The 17,500-nt window shown below is 52.0% G+C and overlaps 1 protein-coding gene across 1 annotated transcript in view; it reads right to left on the minus strand.

Moving 5' to 3' along the window:
* The window catches only part of itga10 (integrin, alpha 10), a 217,026-nt gene that overhangs the window by 55,357 nt on the left and 144,169 nt on the right, over nucleotides 1–17,500 (minus strand). Inside the window, 6 exon segments of the mRNA XM_072490684.1 lie at nucleotides 136–278; nucleotides 5,148–5,314; nucleotides 8,681–8,811; nucleotides 11,461–11,664; nucleotides 16,464–16,607; nucleotides 17,253–17,401. Coding sequence (XP_072346785.1) covers nucleotides 136–278; nucleotides 5,148–5,314; nucleotides 8,681–8,811; nucleotides 11,461–11,664; nucleotides 16,464–16,607; nucleotides 17,253–17,401 — 938 coding nt within the window.

Here is a 17,500-nt window from a genome sequence, read left to right on the forward strand (position 1 = left end):
TGCACCGTGTAAATGATACCATGGATACCATGCACTGTGTATATGATATTGTATATATATATATATACACCAGGCCTTTATGTACCATTTCTACAGTAAAGTGGTTGAGTCAAATGCTTCATTCGATGTACTCACAATAACATGGAACTGAAACTTGTGACATTTCTGGCCATCGATCAGGATATGGATAACATCGTGTCTCTGTCTCTGCTCACCTTCATCAAACAGGCCTCGGGGAGCAAATTTCTCTTCGTCCAACAGAATGTTGTAATGCAGGTCTGCAACAGAGCGTCAGAAGATCAGAACATCAAACTGAGCAACGGAGGTTTCTGCTAATGTCACCGTTCCTTCTTTTTTTAAATATAAATTTAGTGAACACAATGGAGGGGCAGTTTAGCGCGGCCAATCCACCGACCCTGCACGTCTTTGGGTTGTGGGGGCGAAACCCACGCAGACACGGGGAGAATGTGCAAACTCCGCACGGACAGCTCGGGTTTTATGTTGTGTGGGCAGTGTCTCTGGTGTGTGCGCACACACAAACCTATCGCCTCAGGTACCGTCCAACTCCGCTCCCCCGTCCACTGAAGCGAAGACCCATCACACAGTGGGCGGCGCGGTAGCACAGCGGTGAGCACTGTGGCTTCACAGCGGCAGGGTCCCGGGTTCGATTCCCGGCTCGGGTCACTGTCTGCGCGGAGTCTGCACGTTCTCCCCCGTGTGTGCGTGGGTTTCCTCCTGGTGCTCCCGTTTCCTCCCACAGTCCAAAGATGTGCAGGTTAGGTGGATCGGCCGTGATAAATTGACCTTAGTGTCCAAAAAGGATAGGAAGTGTTATCGGGGATAGGGTGGAAGTGAGGGCCTGTGCAGACTCGATGGGCCGAATGGCCTCCTTCTGCACTGTGTGTTCTAGGTCTGGTCTCTTAATCTTCTTCCAGGTCCTCAAACCTGTGGAGCTCTTCACCTGGCTCAGTCTTCACCTCCTCCTTCAATTCATCGGCTTTACAACGTGTGCTGCACCTGACTAACACTGTTTCCTTGTCTTTCTCCTACTCCTGCTGGCTGCCGCGTGTTCTGTTCTGTGACTCATGTGTTTACTCGTACTTCTGGATAACAAAAATAAAACAGCTCCTAATCTGTTAGATATTACTGATTGGCTCCATCGGCTACTGCAAAACAGAATTGCGCAGTATCATATTGTACCTTCTCCCGTTTTACACAGGTCCTCTTACACTGATACACAGAATCGTTACGTCGCAGAAGGAGGCCATTCGGCCCATTAAGGCTGCACTGGCCTGAATATATCAGAATATATTCACTAGAATACAAGACCAGGGATGTACTTCTGAAGCTGTAGAAGGCTCTGGTCAGACCCCATTTGGAGCATTGTGAGCAGTTTTTGGCCCCGTACCTAAGGAAGGATGTGCTGGCCTTGGAAAGGGTCCAGAGGAGGTTCACAAGAATGACCCCTGGAATGAAGAGCTTGTCGTATGAGGAACGGTCGAGGACTCTGGGTCTGTACTCGTTGGAGTTTAGAAGGACGAGGGGGGATCTTATTGAAACTTACAGGATACTGCGAGGCCTGGATAGAGTGGACGCGGAGAGGATGTTTCCACTTGTAGGAGAGACTAGAAGCAGAGGACACCATCTCAGACTAAAGGGACGATCCTTTAAAACAGAGATGAGGAGGAATTCCTTCAGCCAGAGGGTGGGGAATCTGTGGAACTCTTTGCCGCAGAAGGCTGTGGAGGCCAAATCACTGAGTGTCTTTGAGACAGAGATGGATAGGTTCCTGATTAATAAGGGGATCAGGGGTTATGGGGAGAAGGCAGGAGAATGGGGATGAGATAATATCAGCCATGATTGAATGGCGGAGCAGACTCGATGGGCCGAGTGGCCTAATTCTGCTCCTATGTTTATGGTCTTGTGGCTCTCTAAGGAACCTTCTACCGAGTCCCACTTCTCTGACTTATCCCCGTAACGTTGCACATTCTTTTCCCACAGCAACCCCTTGAATTCCTCGCTCGAACTTGCCTCGACCACCCTCTGAAAAAAGTTTCCCTCATGTCACTTTTATTCCTTTTGCCGATTATTGTCAAGCTGCTCCATGTTTCTCAGTGTCCCCTTGCTTGGGAGATCCTCACTAGTTACACAGCCCCTCACAAGGTCTTAAATATTTATCAGAGAATTTACAGTGCAGAAGGAGGCCATTCGGCCCATCGAGTCTGCACCGGCTCTTGGAAAGAGCGCCCTACCCAAGGTCCACACCTCCACCCTATCCCCATAACCCAGAACCCCCCCCAACACTAAGGGCAATTTTGGACACTAAGGGCAATTTATCATGGCCAATCCACCTAACCTGCACACGAAGAAAGCACAACAGCGCCTATACTTCCTCAGGAAACTAAGGAAATTCGGCATGTCCACATTAACCCTTACCACCTTTTACAGATGCACCATAGAAAGCATCCTATCGGGCTGCATCACAGCCTGGTATGGCAACCGCTTGGCCCAGGACCGCAAGAAACTTCAGAGAGTCGTGAACACCGCCCAGTCCATCACACGAACCTGCCTCCCATCCACTGACTCCATCTACACCTCCCGCTGCCTGGGGAAAGCGGGCAGCATAATCAAAGACCCCTCCCACCCGGCTTACTCACTCTTCCAACTTCTTCCATCGGGCGGGAGATACAGAAGTCTGAGAACACGCACGAACAGACTCAAAAACAGCTTCTTCCCCACTGTCACCAGACTCCTAAATGACCCTCTTATGGACTGACCTCATTAACACTACACCCTGTATGCGTCACCCGATGCCGGTGTTATGTAGTTACATTGTGGACCTTGTGTTGCCCTATTATGTATTTTCTTTTATTCCCTTTTCTTCTCATGTATTTAATGATCTGTTGAGCTGCTCGCAGAAAAATACTTTTCACTGTACCTCGGTACACGTGACAATAAACAAATCCAATCCAATCCAATCTTTGGGTTGTGGGGGTGAGACCCACGCAGACACGGGGAGGATGAGCAAACTCCACACGGACAGTGACCCAGAGTCGGGATCGAACCCGGGTCCTCGGCGCCCCGCACTCTCTCTGATACTTTGTGTCCTTTCTCAAATATGGTGCCCAGGACAGGCCACGTTCTCCAGATGAAGCCTAACTAGTGTCTGATATCAGTGCAAAAGGCTTGGAAACTGTGTGCTTTCTTAACTGATCCCTCAACACGCCCCGCCATCTTCAATGACTTAGGTACAGCGAGGTCTCTCTGTTCCTGTACCTCCTTTCTGTCACAATATTCACCCATGCACATCACGAGGTAAAAGCAAGCCGTGACAAACACCCAGGTGAGCCAATCAACATACAGAACAGAACGCAACCAATCACCAGACAGAACACCAGAGGGGGGGCTTCCAACTATAAAACACTCAGCACTCTGCCGCTTTCCACTGGTGACAACTGTAGTGACAGTCAGGGTGTACGTATCCATCAACACCTTCTACACGTGGATCAGCCCATTCAGCCCGGATCCGTGGATCAGAGCTAGCCTGGTCTAGATAGTTAATGTTAGTTTACTTAGAGCCAGTAGAGAGTCAACCCACACGCAGCTGTGTGCTTCGTTACTGAACCAACGTTTGGTGTCTGCTTTACCGTTTCTCTGCATCGTGTTGCAGTCCGCGTTACCCCTGGGTGAATAACACGACACTTTCTCCTTTTATTTTATCCTGTCTCTCCATATTCTTCCTGCCAACATGAATCAGCTCGCACCTCACATGGGCGGAATGGTAGCACAGTGGTTAGCACCGCTGCCTCACTGCGCCAGGGTCCCGGGTTCGATTCCCCACTGGGTCACTGACTGTGCGGAGTCTGCACGTTCTCCCCCGTGTGTGCGTGGGTTTCCTCCGGGTGCTCCGGTTTCCTCCCACAGTCCAAAGACGTGCAGGTTGGGTGGATTGGCCGTGCTAAATTTCCCCTTGGTGTCCAAGTCTCAGGTGGGGTTACGGGGATAAGGCCGGGGGGGAGTGGGCCTGGATAGGGTGATTTCCCGGAGAGCAGGTGCAGACTCGATGGGCTGAATGGCCTTCCTCTACATTGTATAAGTCTCTGCATTAAACCTCGTCTGCCGTTTGCCGACCAAATCCACCAACTTGTCTATGCCTTTCTGAATTTCAAGACTGTCCTCATCACAGACAACATTTCCAATCGCCACATCATCTGTCAATGTTGCAGTCATGTACTGGACACCAGAGTCTAGGTCAGTACGATATATCAGGAAGAGCAAGGATCCCAACACTAACCCCTGGAGAACTCCCCACACACCTTCCTCCAATCTGAAAAATAACCATTTATCACTACTCTCTGGCCCTCGTCAGTCGGCCAACTTCTTATCCAAATGTCCACTTTTCCTGAATGTTACTCACATGTCCGACGTGTGGCACCGTATCAAATGCCTTTTGAAAATCCAGATATACCACATCAACAGTGTTGCCCCTCTCGATCTTCTCCGTTATGTCCTTAAAAACCTTCAGAAAGTTAGTTCAACATGGTTTCCTCTTAATGAATCCACGCTGGTTTTCCTTAATTATCCTGCATTTGTCTGTGACTCCTGATATTGTCCTGAACTATTGCCTCTACCACGAAAGTCAAACTAACTGCTGTGTAGTTGTCACCTTCAACATGGCAGTCCTTTCTGTACAAGGGGATGACATCTGCAATGTTCCTGGCCTCTGCCACCACCCCTATGTCTAAGGAAGACTGGATGATTACCACCAGTGCCCTTGCAATTTCCACTCTCACTTCCCTCAGCACCCTTCCTTGCATACCATCTGGTTCTGGCGTGTTACCTATTTTTAAGCAAAGATTAATTTTCTGACACCTCTTCCTCCTCAACTGTTTTCTCCACTCTGAATGGGCGATTCCGGGTTTGAAAGGCCCACGATTCAATCTGCCCGTTTCCCAGTGAAAGGCGTCGCCCCGAAACGCTGACTTTACTCCTCCCTCCTCAGACCAGCTGAGGACTTACAGCGTTTTCTGTTTTCAAATCAGAGTTCCAGCAGCAGCCGCATTCGGTTTTTCTGTCTTCCAGTTAACCCTTCGAGCGCTGGAGGAGCGACCCCCCCCCCCCTCCCACCCCCCGTAAAGGACACTTACCCAGAGTGCTGTTGCCCAGTCCGGGTGACTTAGCCCTCGCTGTGAAACAGGCAGTGGCAGTGACACAGGTCACGTCGTTCCCATTCCTTCGGCAGTTTCGCTGCAGCATGTTGATGGAGGCGGGACTGAACTCAACGGAGACATTCACCTGGACCACACGGAGTATCCTAGAGACAGGCAGGCGGCAGGTTAGAACACGGGAGTGGGGGTGGGGGGGGGGTGGGGAGACTAAGTCAAAGAGAGCATGCATTGGAGAGAGGGCGAGGGAGCGAGTGCGTGGTGGGAACGGGGAGAGGAAGAGGGGGAGTGGACGGCAAGGAGCGAAGAACCGGAAAGAGAGTGAGGTCCAAATCTAGCCGTGCCACACAAGAGCGAACACGTGAGGGAGGCAACAAATGTAAAGAGGTGAGAGAGAGAGAGAGAGAGAGAGAGAGACAAGACTGTGGAAAAGAGAACAGGAGCCAGTAATAGTGGTGTTGCACAGAGGAAGAGTGAGGCTGAGAGATTTGGCAATTGCAACACATTTATTCCCCTTTGTGATATGGCGGCACGGGGATTAGCACTGCTGCCTCACAGCGGCAGGGTCCCGGGTTCGATTCCCGGCCTGGGTGACTGACTGTGCGGAGTCTGCACGTTCTCCCCGTGTGTGCGTGGGTTTCCTCCGGGTGCTCCGGATTCCTCCCACAGTCCAAAGACGCGCAGATTAGGTGGATTGGCCGCGCTAAATTGCCCCTGAGTTCCAAAGGTTGGGTGGGGTTACTGGGTCACGGGGATGGGGTGGAAGCGTGGGCTTAAAGTTGGGTGCTCTCTCAAGGGCCGGTGCAGACTCGATGGGCCGAATGGCCTCCTTCTACACTGTAAATTCCATGATTCTTTGTGCATTTCTCCCTCCAATATTAAATGCTCTCCATATTTAACATTCTACCATTCCCTGAATTATTAACACGGGCTCCCGCTGCATTTGGAGCCAGACCGGGACACTGAGAGTCCCTGAGGAAGCACAGGTAATGACCCAGTTACAGATCGCTACAGAGAAGCAGCTCGTACTGATTGTACAATAACGCAAAGTCAATTCAAGCAATGGCATTAGTACAAGCAGTGAGCAACTCACAACACTGGCCATCAGCCGCCGTCACCATTGATGCAGAACCCCTTGAAGTTTAGTTAGGGCCGTTTCGGATTGTAACTACTACAGGCCATGGGTTAGGGACATTTCTTTTTTAAACTTTCCCCAATTAAGGGACAATTTAGCGCGGCCAATCCACCTACCCTGCACATCTTTGGGTTGTGGGGGCGAAACCCACGGAGACACGGGGAGAATGTGCAAACTCCACACGGACAGTGACCCAGGGGCCGGGGGGGGGGGGGGGGGGGGGGGGATTTGGAACATTTTTGGCAACGGAGCGGACTATTATATTGTCTGGTTAACTCACGACTCTGCCCTGGGAATGATTTTGAAATACGGAAGAGGAGAGGTTAAAAGCATCCTCGCAACTCAGCACGTAGTTTAAAACTGCACCTGGTTATAGTGGGAGAGCGCGTCCGAGTTCTGTTCTGGGCTCTGGAGCGAAGTTTGACCTCGGGATCTCCGATCCAGAGGGGGACCTGTTGGCCCAGGGCTGTGAAGGCTCCCTGAATGACGCGAAGCAGCAGAATTCTGGTCTGATCATTCATTCCCCCTCAACCCGGAAATACTGGAGCTGCCCAGAGCAGAGAGTCATAGAATTTGCAGTGCAGATGGAGGCCATTCGGCCCATCGAGTCTGCACCGGCCCCTGGAAAGAGCACCCCACTTGAGCCCCGCCCCTCCACCCTATCCCCGTAATTATGTTCTCAGTAGTGAATGTAAACCTAATGTGCTTCTGGTAAAAGGTGTTTTAAGTCGTATGGATGTTAAAAGGAAAGCTTAAAGGATTACGTAGTGTTGTATTCTTTGGGGGTTGTATTTGAATTGATGGTTGCTAAGATGTTCACTGTATGTTTTAAAAAGGTTAACCTAAGTTCATAGAATAAACATTGTTTTGCTTTGAAAAATACTTTTCCATTTCTGCTGTCCCACACCTGTAGAGTGGGCCGTGCGCTCCCCATACCAGGAAGTCGGACGGAAGTAAAACGGGGACAGAAACAAAAAGCAGTAAGGGGGAAAGTGTAAGGCAGAGAAGCCATAGTCAAAAATCAAAAAGGGCGACAGTACAGAGTACGGTGACTGAGGGGAGCTCAGTGAATAGGAGCAGGAATACGAAAAGAAATAAAACGGGAAGTAAAGACATTAATGGAAAGCGAAGCAGCAAAAAGTTAATACCTGAAGATATGGGTTCAACAATAAGGAAAATTAGGAGAAATGTTAAAAGGGAAAAGAACTTAGGAGAGGTTACTGATAGAACATGGAACATACAGTGCAGAAGGAGGCCATTCGGCCCATCGAGTCTGCACCGACCCACTTAAGCCCTCACTTCCCCCCTATCCCCGTAACCCAATATCCCCTCCCAACCTTTTTGGTCACTAAGGGCAATTTATCGCGGCCAATCCACCTAACCTGCACATCTTTGGACTGTGGGAGGAAACCGGAGCACCCGGAGGAAACCCACGCACACACGGGGAGGACGTGCAGACTCCGCACAGACAGTGACCCGAGCCGGGAATCGAACCCGGGACCCTGGAGCTGCGGAGCAACAGTGCTAACCGCTGTGCTGCAGCTCCGCCCTTTGAACTGGGATCTCCTTAATGCGCACCAATCAATACCTCATGCGCCAATCACAGAAAGGTGGCTTTCAGGTTCGGCGAGGACGAGGGAAGACAAATGGAATGTAGGTCTTTATTTCAAAGGGTTAAAAAAAACGGGAGTCCTGCTAAAACTAAACAAGGCACGAGCTGAACCACTCCTGGAATACTGTGAGCAGTTTTGGTCCCTTTGTCTAAGGAAACATATACTGGCGTTGGAGACAGAGCAGGTTCACAGGGGGATCCCGGGTAGGGAGGGATTTCCTCATGAGGAGAGGTTGAGTAGATTGGGCCTGTCCGAATGAGGGGTGACCTTATTGAGACATCTCGGATTCTCAGGGGGCTTGGCTGGGTCGATGCTGAGAGATTGTTTCCCCGTGCGGGGAGAGTCTAGGACCAGAGGTCCCAATCTCAGGGTAAGGGGTCACCCATTTACACAGAGACGAGGAGGAATTTCTTGTCTCAGAGGTTAGTCAATCTGTGGAATTCTTTACCGCAGAGAGGCCGGGTCCTTAAGGATGTTCGAAGCGGAGATAGATTTTCAATCTGTAAGGGAATCAGAGTTTCGAGGCCTAGTGGGGGAGTGAAGTTGAGGATTATTATCAGATCGGTCGTGCGCTCATTAAATGGGGGAGCAGACTCGATGGGCCGAATGGCCTATTCCTGCTCCTACCCCGAATGGTCTTGTCCCCGTCTGGGCTCCGACGCCCCGGGCTGATGGGGGTAGCCAACTCTACATCAACCTCAAACGCGGGGGACTGGGTTAGGACCCCTTCCTCAGAAGCTGGGCCTAGAGCCACATCTGTAACTGACCCGAAGACCACGGCCCTGCCGAAAGCTCCCACTGCCACATCGATCAGTCCATCTCCGTCCACATCCATCTGACCATCCGCACTGCGTCCAAAATACCGAAGGCCGGGGTCCACAGCTGAAGCAGCGATCCTCTGGGAGGAGAGACAGTTACTAATCACTGCATGGAACTTGGAACATAGAACAGCACAGGCCCTTCGGCCCACCATGTTGTGCCGACCATTTATCCTAATCTGAGATCAACCTAACCTACACCCCTTCAATTTACTGCTGTCCTTGTGCCTGTCTGAGAGTCGCTTAAATGTCCCGAATGACTCTGACTCCACCACCTCTGCTGGCAGTGCATTCCACACACCCACCACTCTCTGTGTAAAGAACCTCTGACATCTCCCCTATACCTTCCTCCAATCACCTTAAAATTATGTCCCCTCGTGACAGCCATTTCCACCCTGGGTAAATGTCTCTGGCTATCCACTCTATCCATGCCTCTCATCACCTTGTACACCTCTATCAAGTCACCTCTCTGCCTTCTTCGCTCCAGTGAGAAAAGCCCTAGCTTCTTCAACCTTTCTTCATAAGACATGCCCTCCAGTCCAGGCAGCATCCTGGTAAATCTCCTCTGTACCCTCTCCAAAGCATCCACATCCTTCCTATAATGAGGCCACCAGAACTGGACACAATATTCCAAGTGTGGTCTAACCAGGGTTTTATAAAGCTGCAGCAAAACCTCGCGGCTCTTAAACTCAATCCCCCTGTTAATGAAAGCCAACACACCATACGCCTTCTTAACAACCCTATCAACCTGGGTGGCAACTTTGAGGGATCTATGCACGTGGACCCCAAGATCCCTCTGTTCCTCCACACTTCCAAGAATCCTGCCTTTAACCCTGTATTCAGCATTCAAATTCGACCTTCCAAAATGAATCACATCACATTTATCCAGGTTGAACTCCATCTGCCACTTCTCAGCCCAGCTCTGCATCCTGTCAATGTCCTGTTGTAACCTGCAACAACCCTCAACACGATCTACAATTCCACCAACCTTCGTGTCATCGGCAAACTTACTAACCCACCCTTCCACTTCCTCATCCAAGTCATTTATAAAAACCACAAAGAGCAGAGGTCCCAGAACAAATCCTTGCGGGACACCACTGGTCACCGACCTCCAGGCGGAATACTTTCCATCCACCCCCACTCGCCGTCTTCTTTCGGCCAGCCAATTCTGTATCCAGACAGCCACATTTCCCTGTATCCCATGCCCCCTAACTTTCTGAATGAGCCTACCATGGGGAACCATATCAAATGCCTTACTGAAATCCATATACACCACATCCACTGCCCGACCTTCATCAATGTGTCTCGTCACATCCTCAAAGAATTCAATGAGGCTTGTGAGGCATGACCTGCCCCTCACAAAGCCATGCTGACTATCTTTAATCAAACTATGTTTTTCTAAATAATCATAAATCCTATCTCTCAGAATCCTTTCCAGTATTTTGCTCACCACAGACGTAAGACTGATGGGTCTGTAATTCCCAGGGATTTCCCTATTCCCTTTCTTGAACAGGGGAACAACATTAGCCTCCCTCCAATCATCCGGTACTACTCCAGCGGAGAGCGAGGACGCAAAGATCATCGCCAACGGCGCAGCAATCCCTCGCTTCCCGTAGTAACCTTGGGAATATCCCGTGCAACTCCTGGTGTTCCTCCTTCTGCAGTAGTCGCCACTGTGGCACCTTCCAACGGGGAAGCTTGGCCACCTTCACGTCTCTTTCGAACACAGGTTCACAACCATAAAACACCAAAGAAGCTATTCGGGCCCACTGTGACCGCGCCAAGGTCTATCCGATCCATCCCGCTCCCCCTGCTCTCTGCCCCTTAGCCCCGGAAATATTTCCTTTCCAAGCCCGTATCCAATTCCCCTTTTGAAATTTACACCTGGATCCGCTTCCGCCGTCCTCTCTGTATATCAACACCTCACTGCGAGGAGGATGCCTCTCCACAGCAAACACCTTCACTCACAGGCTGGTCACCCTGTGCAATTCTTGACCACAAGAGGCTGGGGAGGCCAAGGCACCGGATATATTTAATCCAGATAGATTCTTGACATGGAATCAGAGAGTTTACAGCACCGGCCCTTGGAAAGAGCACCCTACTTTTTAGTGTACCCAATTCATTTTATTCCCGATTGACGCGTGGCCAATCCACCCACCCGGCACACCTTTGGGTTGTGGGGGCGAAACCCACGCAGACACGGGGAGAATGTGCAAACTCCGCACGGACAGTGACCCAGAGCCGGGATCGAACCCGGGACCTCGGCGCCGTGAGGCAGCAGTGCTAACCCACTGCGCCGCCGTGCTGCCCAAGAGCACCCTACTTAAGCCCACGCCTACACCCTATCCGAACAGGCGCCGGAATATGGCGACTAGGGGCTTTTCACAGTAGCTTCTTTGCAGTGTTAATGTAAGCCTACTTGTGACAATAAGGATCATTATTCTATTATTGCTATCCCCGTAACCCAGTAACTCCACACAACCTTTTTGGACACTAAGGGCAATTTTATCACGGCCAATCCACCTACCCCGCACATTTTTGGATTGTGGGAGGAAACCAGAGCACCCGGAGGAAACCCACGCACACACGGGGAGGACGTGCAGACTCCGCACAGACAGTGACCCTCTCGCACCCCTTGAATCTCGCTTCGAACGCCTCTACTGAATCGCCCTTTGACCCCCCCCCCCCGAGGAGAACGATCCCGGCCCCTCCCATCTCTGTACACTGACCTGTTTGTACATCGGGAGGATGGTGTCCTGATGTCCGTGGTAGATGTACACCGCACCCCGGTGATCGTCCTCCAACGGGGCTCCAACAACCACATCGTTAAACGCGTCGTAATTGAGGTCAGGAACCGCAACGAGGGTGAACCCAAAGCGGGAATCCTGTGGTTTAGCACTGATGCGCAGGGTCCCACTGAACGTAAGGAGAAACTGCCAGAGACACGGTACAGGGATAAACGTCACTGAAGTTTCTCTCTTATACTCGTACTGCTGTGATACTGACCATTCTGAACTGTGATGAACAGGAATTTTTAATATAAATTGCATTATAGATATCTGTTGCAGTAATATTGCTAAAAATCCTGCTTTAGCATACAGGCAGAAGTCATGTCTGCAAAAAATGCAATTAAGATGTCATAAAAGTGAGATAATCAATAATTTCAACCATGCGCTTATTTACAGAGGTGCCCAATGGAATTTTGTTATGATTACTGGAGAATCACTGGGGAGTAGATATATATATTTTTAAATTTAGAGTACCCAATTATTTTTTTCCAATTGAGAGGCAATCCACCTACCCTGCACATCTTTGGGTTGTGGGGGCGAAACCCACGCAGACACGGGGAGAATGTGCAAACTCCACACGGACAGTGACCCGGGGCTGGGATCGAACCCGGGTCCTCAGCGCCAAGAGAGTAGATAACTTGAGACATTGCGTTTAGACTTAGGCAAACAGGTCATGGGATCTGAGTCGGATAAAGATGATGTCATGAAAGGGAGGAGACAGGTCTGTAGCGAGCAGTTTTGGCTGTGGGACTTTTAGTCTGACGAAGGCAGGAGGATTTGCAGGCTGTCTGTAAAAGGTTCTCCGTCTACTTTTCAGAAAGGAAATCTCTACACAATAGCCCAGCAAGTATTCCCTGTGTCTGCTAACATTATTTATAAGTGGCTTTTGACCTGTCATGGACTTTGCTTAATTGGAGACAGAGAAGGTATAAGTTCGTAGTTAAAGAGTTTATCTGTACTTGTTTCACTGTTAATTGAAAAGCTATTTTCTGTGAAGTAAATGTGGTTTACCCTGCGTCAATAATGAAGTTAGTTTCAACGTAAAAGGTTTGTCAGTGGAATCGCCCCATGGGACGAAGCATCTTTCCTCACAGTTTGCTCGGGTGATTTCCTCATGTAAACTGGTGTCCGGTCCGGTACCGTAACATAAACTGATTGTCTGCCACGAGCTGGCTCTTGACGTAGCGGCTGAGCTGGCAAGCTTTGCTTAGGAACCAGCTGAAGGACCAGGCACTTACAGAGGAGATCAGAGCCTACAGAATTCAGAAGGCAATAACAGCCGGGAAGACGGAGATGGCAGTGGAGGAGACTAGGACGGCAGCTGATCGATCCATCCTGCAGTTGAGTGGGACAATTAATAGGTAGACAAGATGATAAAAGGGATGGATAAAGTAGACGTGGAGCGGATGCTTCCTCGTGTGGGGCGTTCTAGATCGAGAGGCGATAGTTTGAGGGTAAGGGGTACAAATTTAAAACAGATTTGAGGACAAACTACAGATTTGAGGACAAACTACTTCTCCCAAAGGGTTGTGGACGTGTGGGATTCGCTAGCCCAGAGTGCGGTGCGCGCTGGGACAGCGAGTAAATTTAAGGGCGAGTTGGATTTCAATTGGTAATGGGTTGGAGAGTTACGGGGATCGGGCAGGACGGCGGAGGCAGCACGGGCAGCGCAGTGGTTAGCACAGCGGCTTCGCCGCGCCCGGGGTCCCGGGTTCGAAACCCGGCTCGGGTCACCGTCTGCGCGGAGTCTGCACGTCGTCCCCGTGTCTGCGTGGGAATTCTCCGGGCGCTCCGGTTTCCTCCCACACGTCCAGAGATGTGCAGGTCAGGTGGATTGGCCGCGCTAAATTGCCCCTTAGTGAATTGAAGGGGTGTAGGTGAGGTTGATCTCAGATTAGGATAAATGGTCGGCACAACATGTTGGGCTGAAGGGCCTGTACTGTGCTGGACTGTTCTCTGTTCTGCTGTCCATAAAGGTTAAGTGGGGTTACTGGGTTACGGGGATAGGGTGGAGGTGTGGACCTTGGGTAGGGTGCTCTTTCCAAGAGCCGGTGCAGACTCGATGGGCCGAATGGCCTCCTTCTGCACTGTAAATTCTATGGAGTTAAGGCCAGGATGAGATTAGCCATGATCGAATGGCGGAGCAGACTCGATGGGCCGAATGGTCTCATCCTGCTCCTATATCTTATGAGCTTATGTCCAGGGGACAAGGAATAGATGTCCACATGCAGACTGCAAAGTTAGAATTCTTGGGAAGTCTGTAGCCCAGCGATGGACGGCAGCTTTGATCACCTTGAGTGTGTAGCAAACCAGGTTGCATTAGTGTGGAAAAGCTGTACAAGAATAATTCTGCTATTTAGCTAATATATTAAAGGTTGTTAATTCTCCCCGTGTCTGCGTGGATCTCCCCCACAACCCAAAGATGTGCAGGGTAGGTGGATTCGCTGCGCTAAATTGCCCCTTCATTGGGGAAAAAAAGAATTGGGTACTCTAAAAAATTTTTTTTTCAAATGACACAGGCTGAAATCATGTGGAAGTTATTGTTGAACGACTACACACTGCGACAGTGACTGCACAATAAACCTGCTGTCCTGTAACCCACCAGGAACTGGGAACAGGATGTCGTAAAGTCATTTCGCACAGGATCACGGGAGCGAGAACATCGAGGCGGCTCTCACAAACCAGGGGCGGGATTCTCCGCCCCCCCCCCCCCCCCCCCCCGCCCCGGGTCGGGTCGGAGAATCGCCGGGGGCTGGCGCGAATCCCGCCCCCGCCGGTTGCCGGAGTCTCCGGCACCAGAGATTCGGCGGGGGCGGGAATCGCGCCTCGCCGGTTGGCGGGCCCCCCCGCACCCCCCCCCGGCGATTCTCCGGCCCGCGATGGGCCGAAGTCCCGCCGCTAGAATGCCTGTCCCGCCGGCGTGGATTAAACCACCTACCTTACCGGCGGGACAAGGCGGCGCGGGCGGGCTCCGGGGTCCTGGGGGGGGGGGGGCGCGGGGCGATCTGGCCCTGGGGGGTGCCCCCACGGTGGCCTGGCCCGCGATCGGGGCCCACCGATCCGTGGGCGGGCCTGTGCCGTGGGGACACTCTTTCCCTTCCGCCTTCGCCACGGTCTCCACCATGGCGGAGGCGGAAGAGACTCCCTCCACTGCGCATGCGCGGGAAACTGTCAGCGGCCGCTGACGCTCCCGCGCATGCGCCGCCCGGCAATGTCATTTCCGCGCCAGCTGGCAGGGCGGAAATCAGTCCGGTGTGGGCCTAGCCCCTCAAGGTTAGGGCTCGGCCGGTCAAGGGGCGGAGGATTCCGCACCTTTGGGGCGGCGCGATGCCAGACTGATTTCCGCCGTTTTTGGCCGATACTGGAGAAGTTCGACCCTGGACTTATTCAAACTCAAATTAAAGAAGATAAATTTCACTATTCAGTCCCCTCAACTTCCCTTTTAACAAAAGGAGTAAGTGCTCGTGTGTGTGTGTAGTGCGTGTGTGTGTGTAGTGCGTGTGTGTGAACGTGATGCGCGTGTGTGTAATGCGTGTGTGGGTGTGTGAGTGTGTGTGTGGTTGTGTGTGAGTGTGTCTGGTGTGTGGGTGTGAGTGTGTGTGAGTGTGAGTGTGCGCGCGTGTGCGTCTGTGTGTGTGTGTGGTGTGAGTGTGAGTGTGTGTGTGGTGTGAGTGTGTGAGTGTGAGTGTGTGTGTGTGAGTGTGTGTGGTGTGTGTGAGTGTGAGTGTGAGTGTGAGTGTGTGTGAGTGTGTGTGAGTGTGTGAGAGTGTTTGTGGTGTGTGGTGTGAGTGTGTGTGAGTGTGTGTGAGTGTGTGTGGTGCGAGTGTGAGTGTGTGTGTGGTGCGAGTGTGAGTGTGTGTGTGGTGTGAGTGTGAGTGTGTGTGTGTGTGTGGTGTGAGTGTGTGTGAGTGTGTGTGAGTGTGTGTGGTGCGAGTGTGAGTGTGTGTGTGGTGTGTGTGTGTGTGTGTGTGTGTGAGTGTGAGTGTGTGTGTGGTGTGAGTGTGAGTGTGTGTGTGGTGTGAGTGTGTGTGTGTGAGTGTGTGTGTGGTGTGAGTGTGTGTGTGAGTGTGTGTGTGAGTGTGTGTGTGAGTGTGTGTTTGTGGAGTGTGGTGTGAGTGTGTGTGGTGTGTGTGGTGTGTGAGTGTGTGTGAGTGAGTGTGTGTGTGAGTGTGTGAGAGTGTTTGTGGTGTGTGGTGTGAGTGTGTGTGTGAGAGTGTGTGAGTGTGGTGTGTGTGAGTGTGTGTGTGGTGTGAGTGTGTGTGAGTGTTTGTGGTGTGTGTGGTGTGAGTGTGTGTGAGTGTGAGTGTGTGTGGTGTGAGTGTGTGAGTGTGTGTGGGTGTGAGTGTGAGTGTGTGTGAGTGTGTGAGAGTGGTTGTGGTGTGTGGTGTGAGTGTGTGTGTGGTGTGAGTGGAGTGTGTGTGTGAGTGTGTGAGTGTGTGTGAGTGTGTGTGAGTGTGTGTGAGTGTGTGTGTGGTGTGAGTGGAGTGTGTGAGTGTGTGTGTGTGTGTGTGTGTGTGAGTGTGTGTGAGTGTGTGAGTGTGTGTGAGTGTGTGTGAGTGTGTATGAGTGTGTGTGAGTGTGTGAGTGTGTGTGAGTGTGTGAGTGTGTGTGTGGTGTGAGTGGAGTGTGTGAGTGTGTGTGTGTGTGTGTGAGTGTGTGTGAGTGTGTGTGAGTGTGTGTGAGTGTGAGTGTGGTGTGAGTGTGTGAGTGTGAGTGTGTGTGTGGTGTGAGTGTGTGAGTGGAGTGTGTGAGTGTGTGTGTGTGTGAGCGTGTGTGAGTGTGTGTGGGTGTGAGTGTGTGTGTGAGTGTGTGAGTGTGAGTGTGTGAGTGTGTGAGTGTGTGTGGTGTGTGAGTGTGTGTGTGCTGTGAGTGTGTGAGTGTGAGTACAGACACGTTATCCGATGAAAGAGACCCCATCACTGGACCACAAGCCCCCAGCTCACCTCCTGCACTCTGTAGATATAAACCTTCCCGGTTTCCTTGCCGCCGACTCCAAGATACATGGGTGCAGCGACCAACAGCACGTCCGTCCCGTTATCACCGTCCACATCCACCGGGCAAACCTCACTCCCAAAGTACGATCCGATCTGTAACACAGCAGCTCTGGTCACTTATTCCCGGCAAGCAGGCCCGGCCGTCCCTGGGTCCAGCCGGGCTTCAGCGCTTCCGTCGGAAAAACCAGAATTTCCAAGTTTCTAACCGATAAACGGCCGGGCTCAACAACTGCAAAATATCAAATGTTATTTCCCGCGAGAGCGCGGTGGGAACCCGATTCACGAGGCGCGCCCTGAGCGTAACGGATGTGTAAATGCCTCACGCCGATCTCGCAGCACCAGGGTCTATCCCGGGCAGTATTTGACAACTGGCTCAGGTTCCCGACGCTGCAGATGGGGAGAAACTGCAAAGGCGATGGAGTGTTGGCCTTTACCTCCGGAGGGTTGGCATGGCAATGGGGGGAGAGAGTGAGGCTTCGATTGTACAAGCCTTGCTCAGATCCCAGGTGGAGTGTGCGCCGTGGGGGAGGGCAGCGAGGCCTCCAGCCTCACAGGGTTTCATCGGCGTTTCGGCGAGAATGTTTCGGGCTGGGCGGGGATTGGGAGGATGGGCGGGAAGGGGGGGGGGGGCGATCCCTCGAGTGCGGAACGCCAGCTTTTCCCTCGGCAGCGGCGAGCGGGAACCCGCGGCCGGTTGGGAACGGGCGCGGGCGAGAGAGAGGGCGCGCGCAGGCCCACCTGTTCGCCCACCAGGGACTGATGGACGGTCACGTTTCCGCCTCGGTTCAGGTTGAAGAGGATAACCTTGCCTTTGTGTTGGAACCTCGGAGCCCCGGCCACGTAGACGCGTCGGCCGTCCCTCCCCCTGACGGACGACACGGTGTAGCCTGAAATACGGTGGACGCGGGTCAGCGCTCATATTTGCTGGTGGGGGGGGGGGTTAACAGGGGGAAGAATGGGAAAAAACATCGAGCTCCGGCCAATTA

The sequence above is a fragment of the Scyliorhinus torazame genome, chromosome 26 (assembly GCF_047496885.1).
Source record: "Scyliorhinus torazame isolate Kashiwa2021f chromosome 26, sScyTor2.1, whole genome shotgun sequence".
Taxonomy (NCBI): domain Eukaryota; kingdom Metazoa; phylum Chordata; class Chondrichthyes; order Carcharhiniformes; family Scyliorhinidae; genus Scyliorhinus; species Scyliorhinus torazame.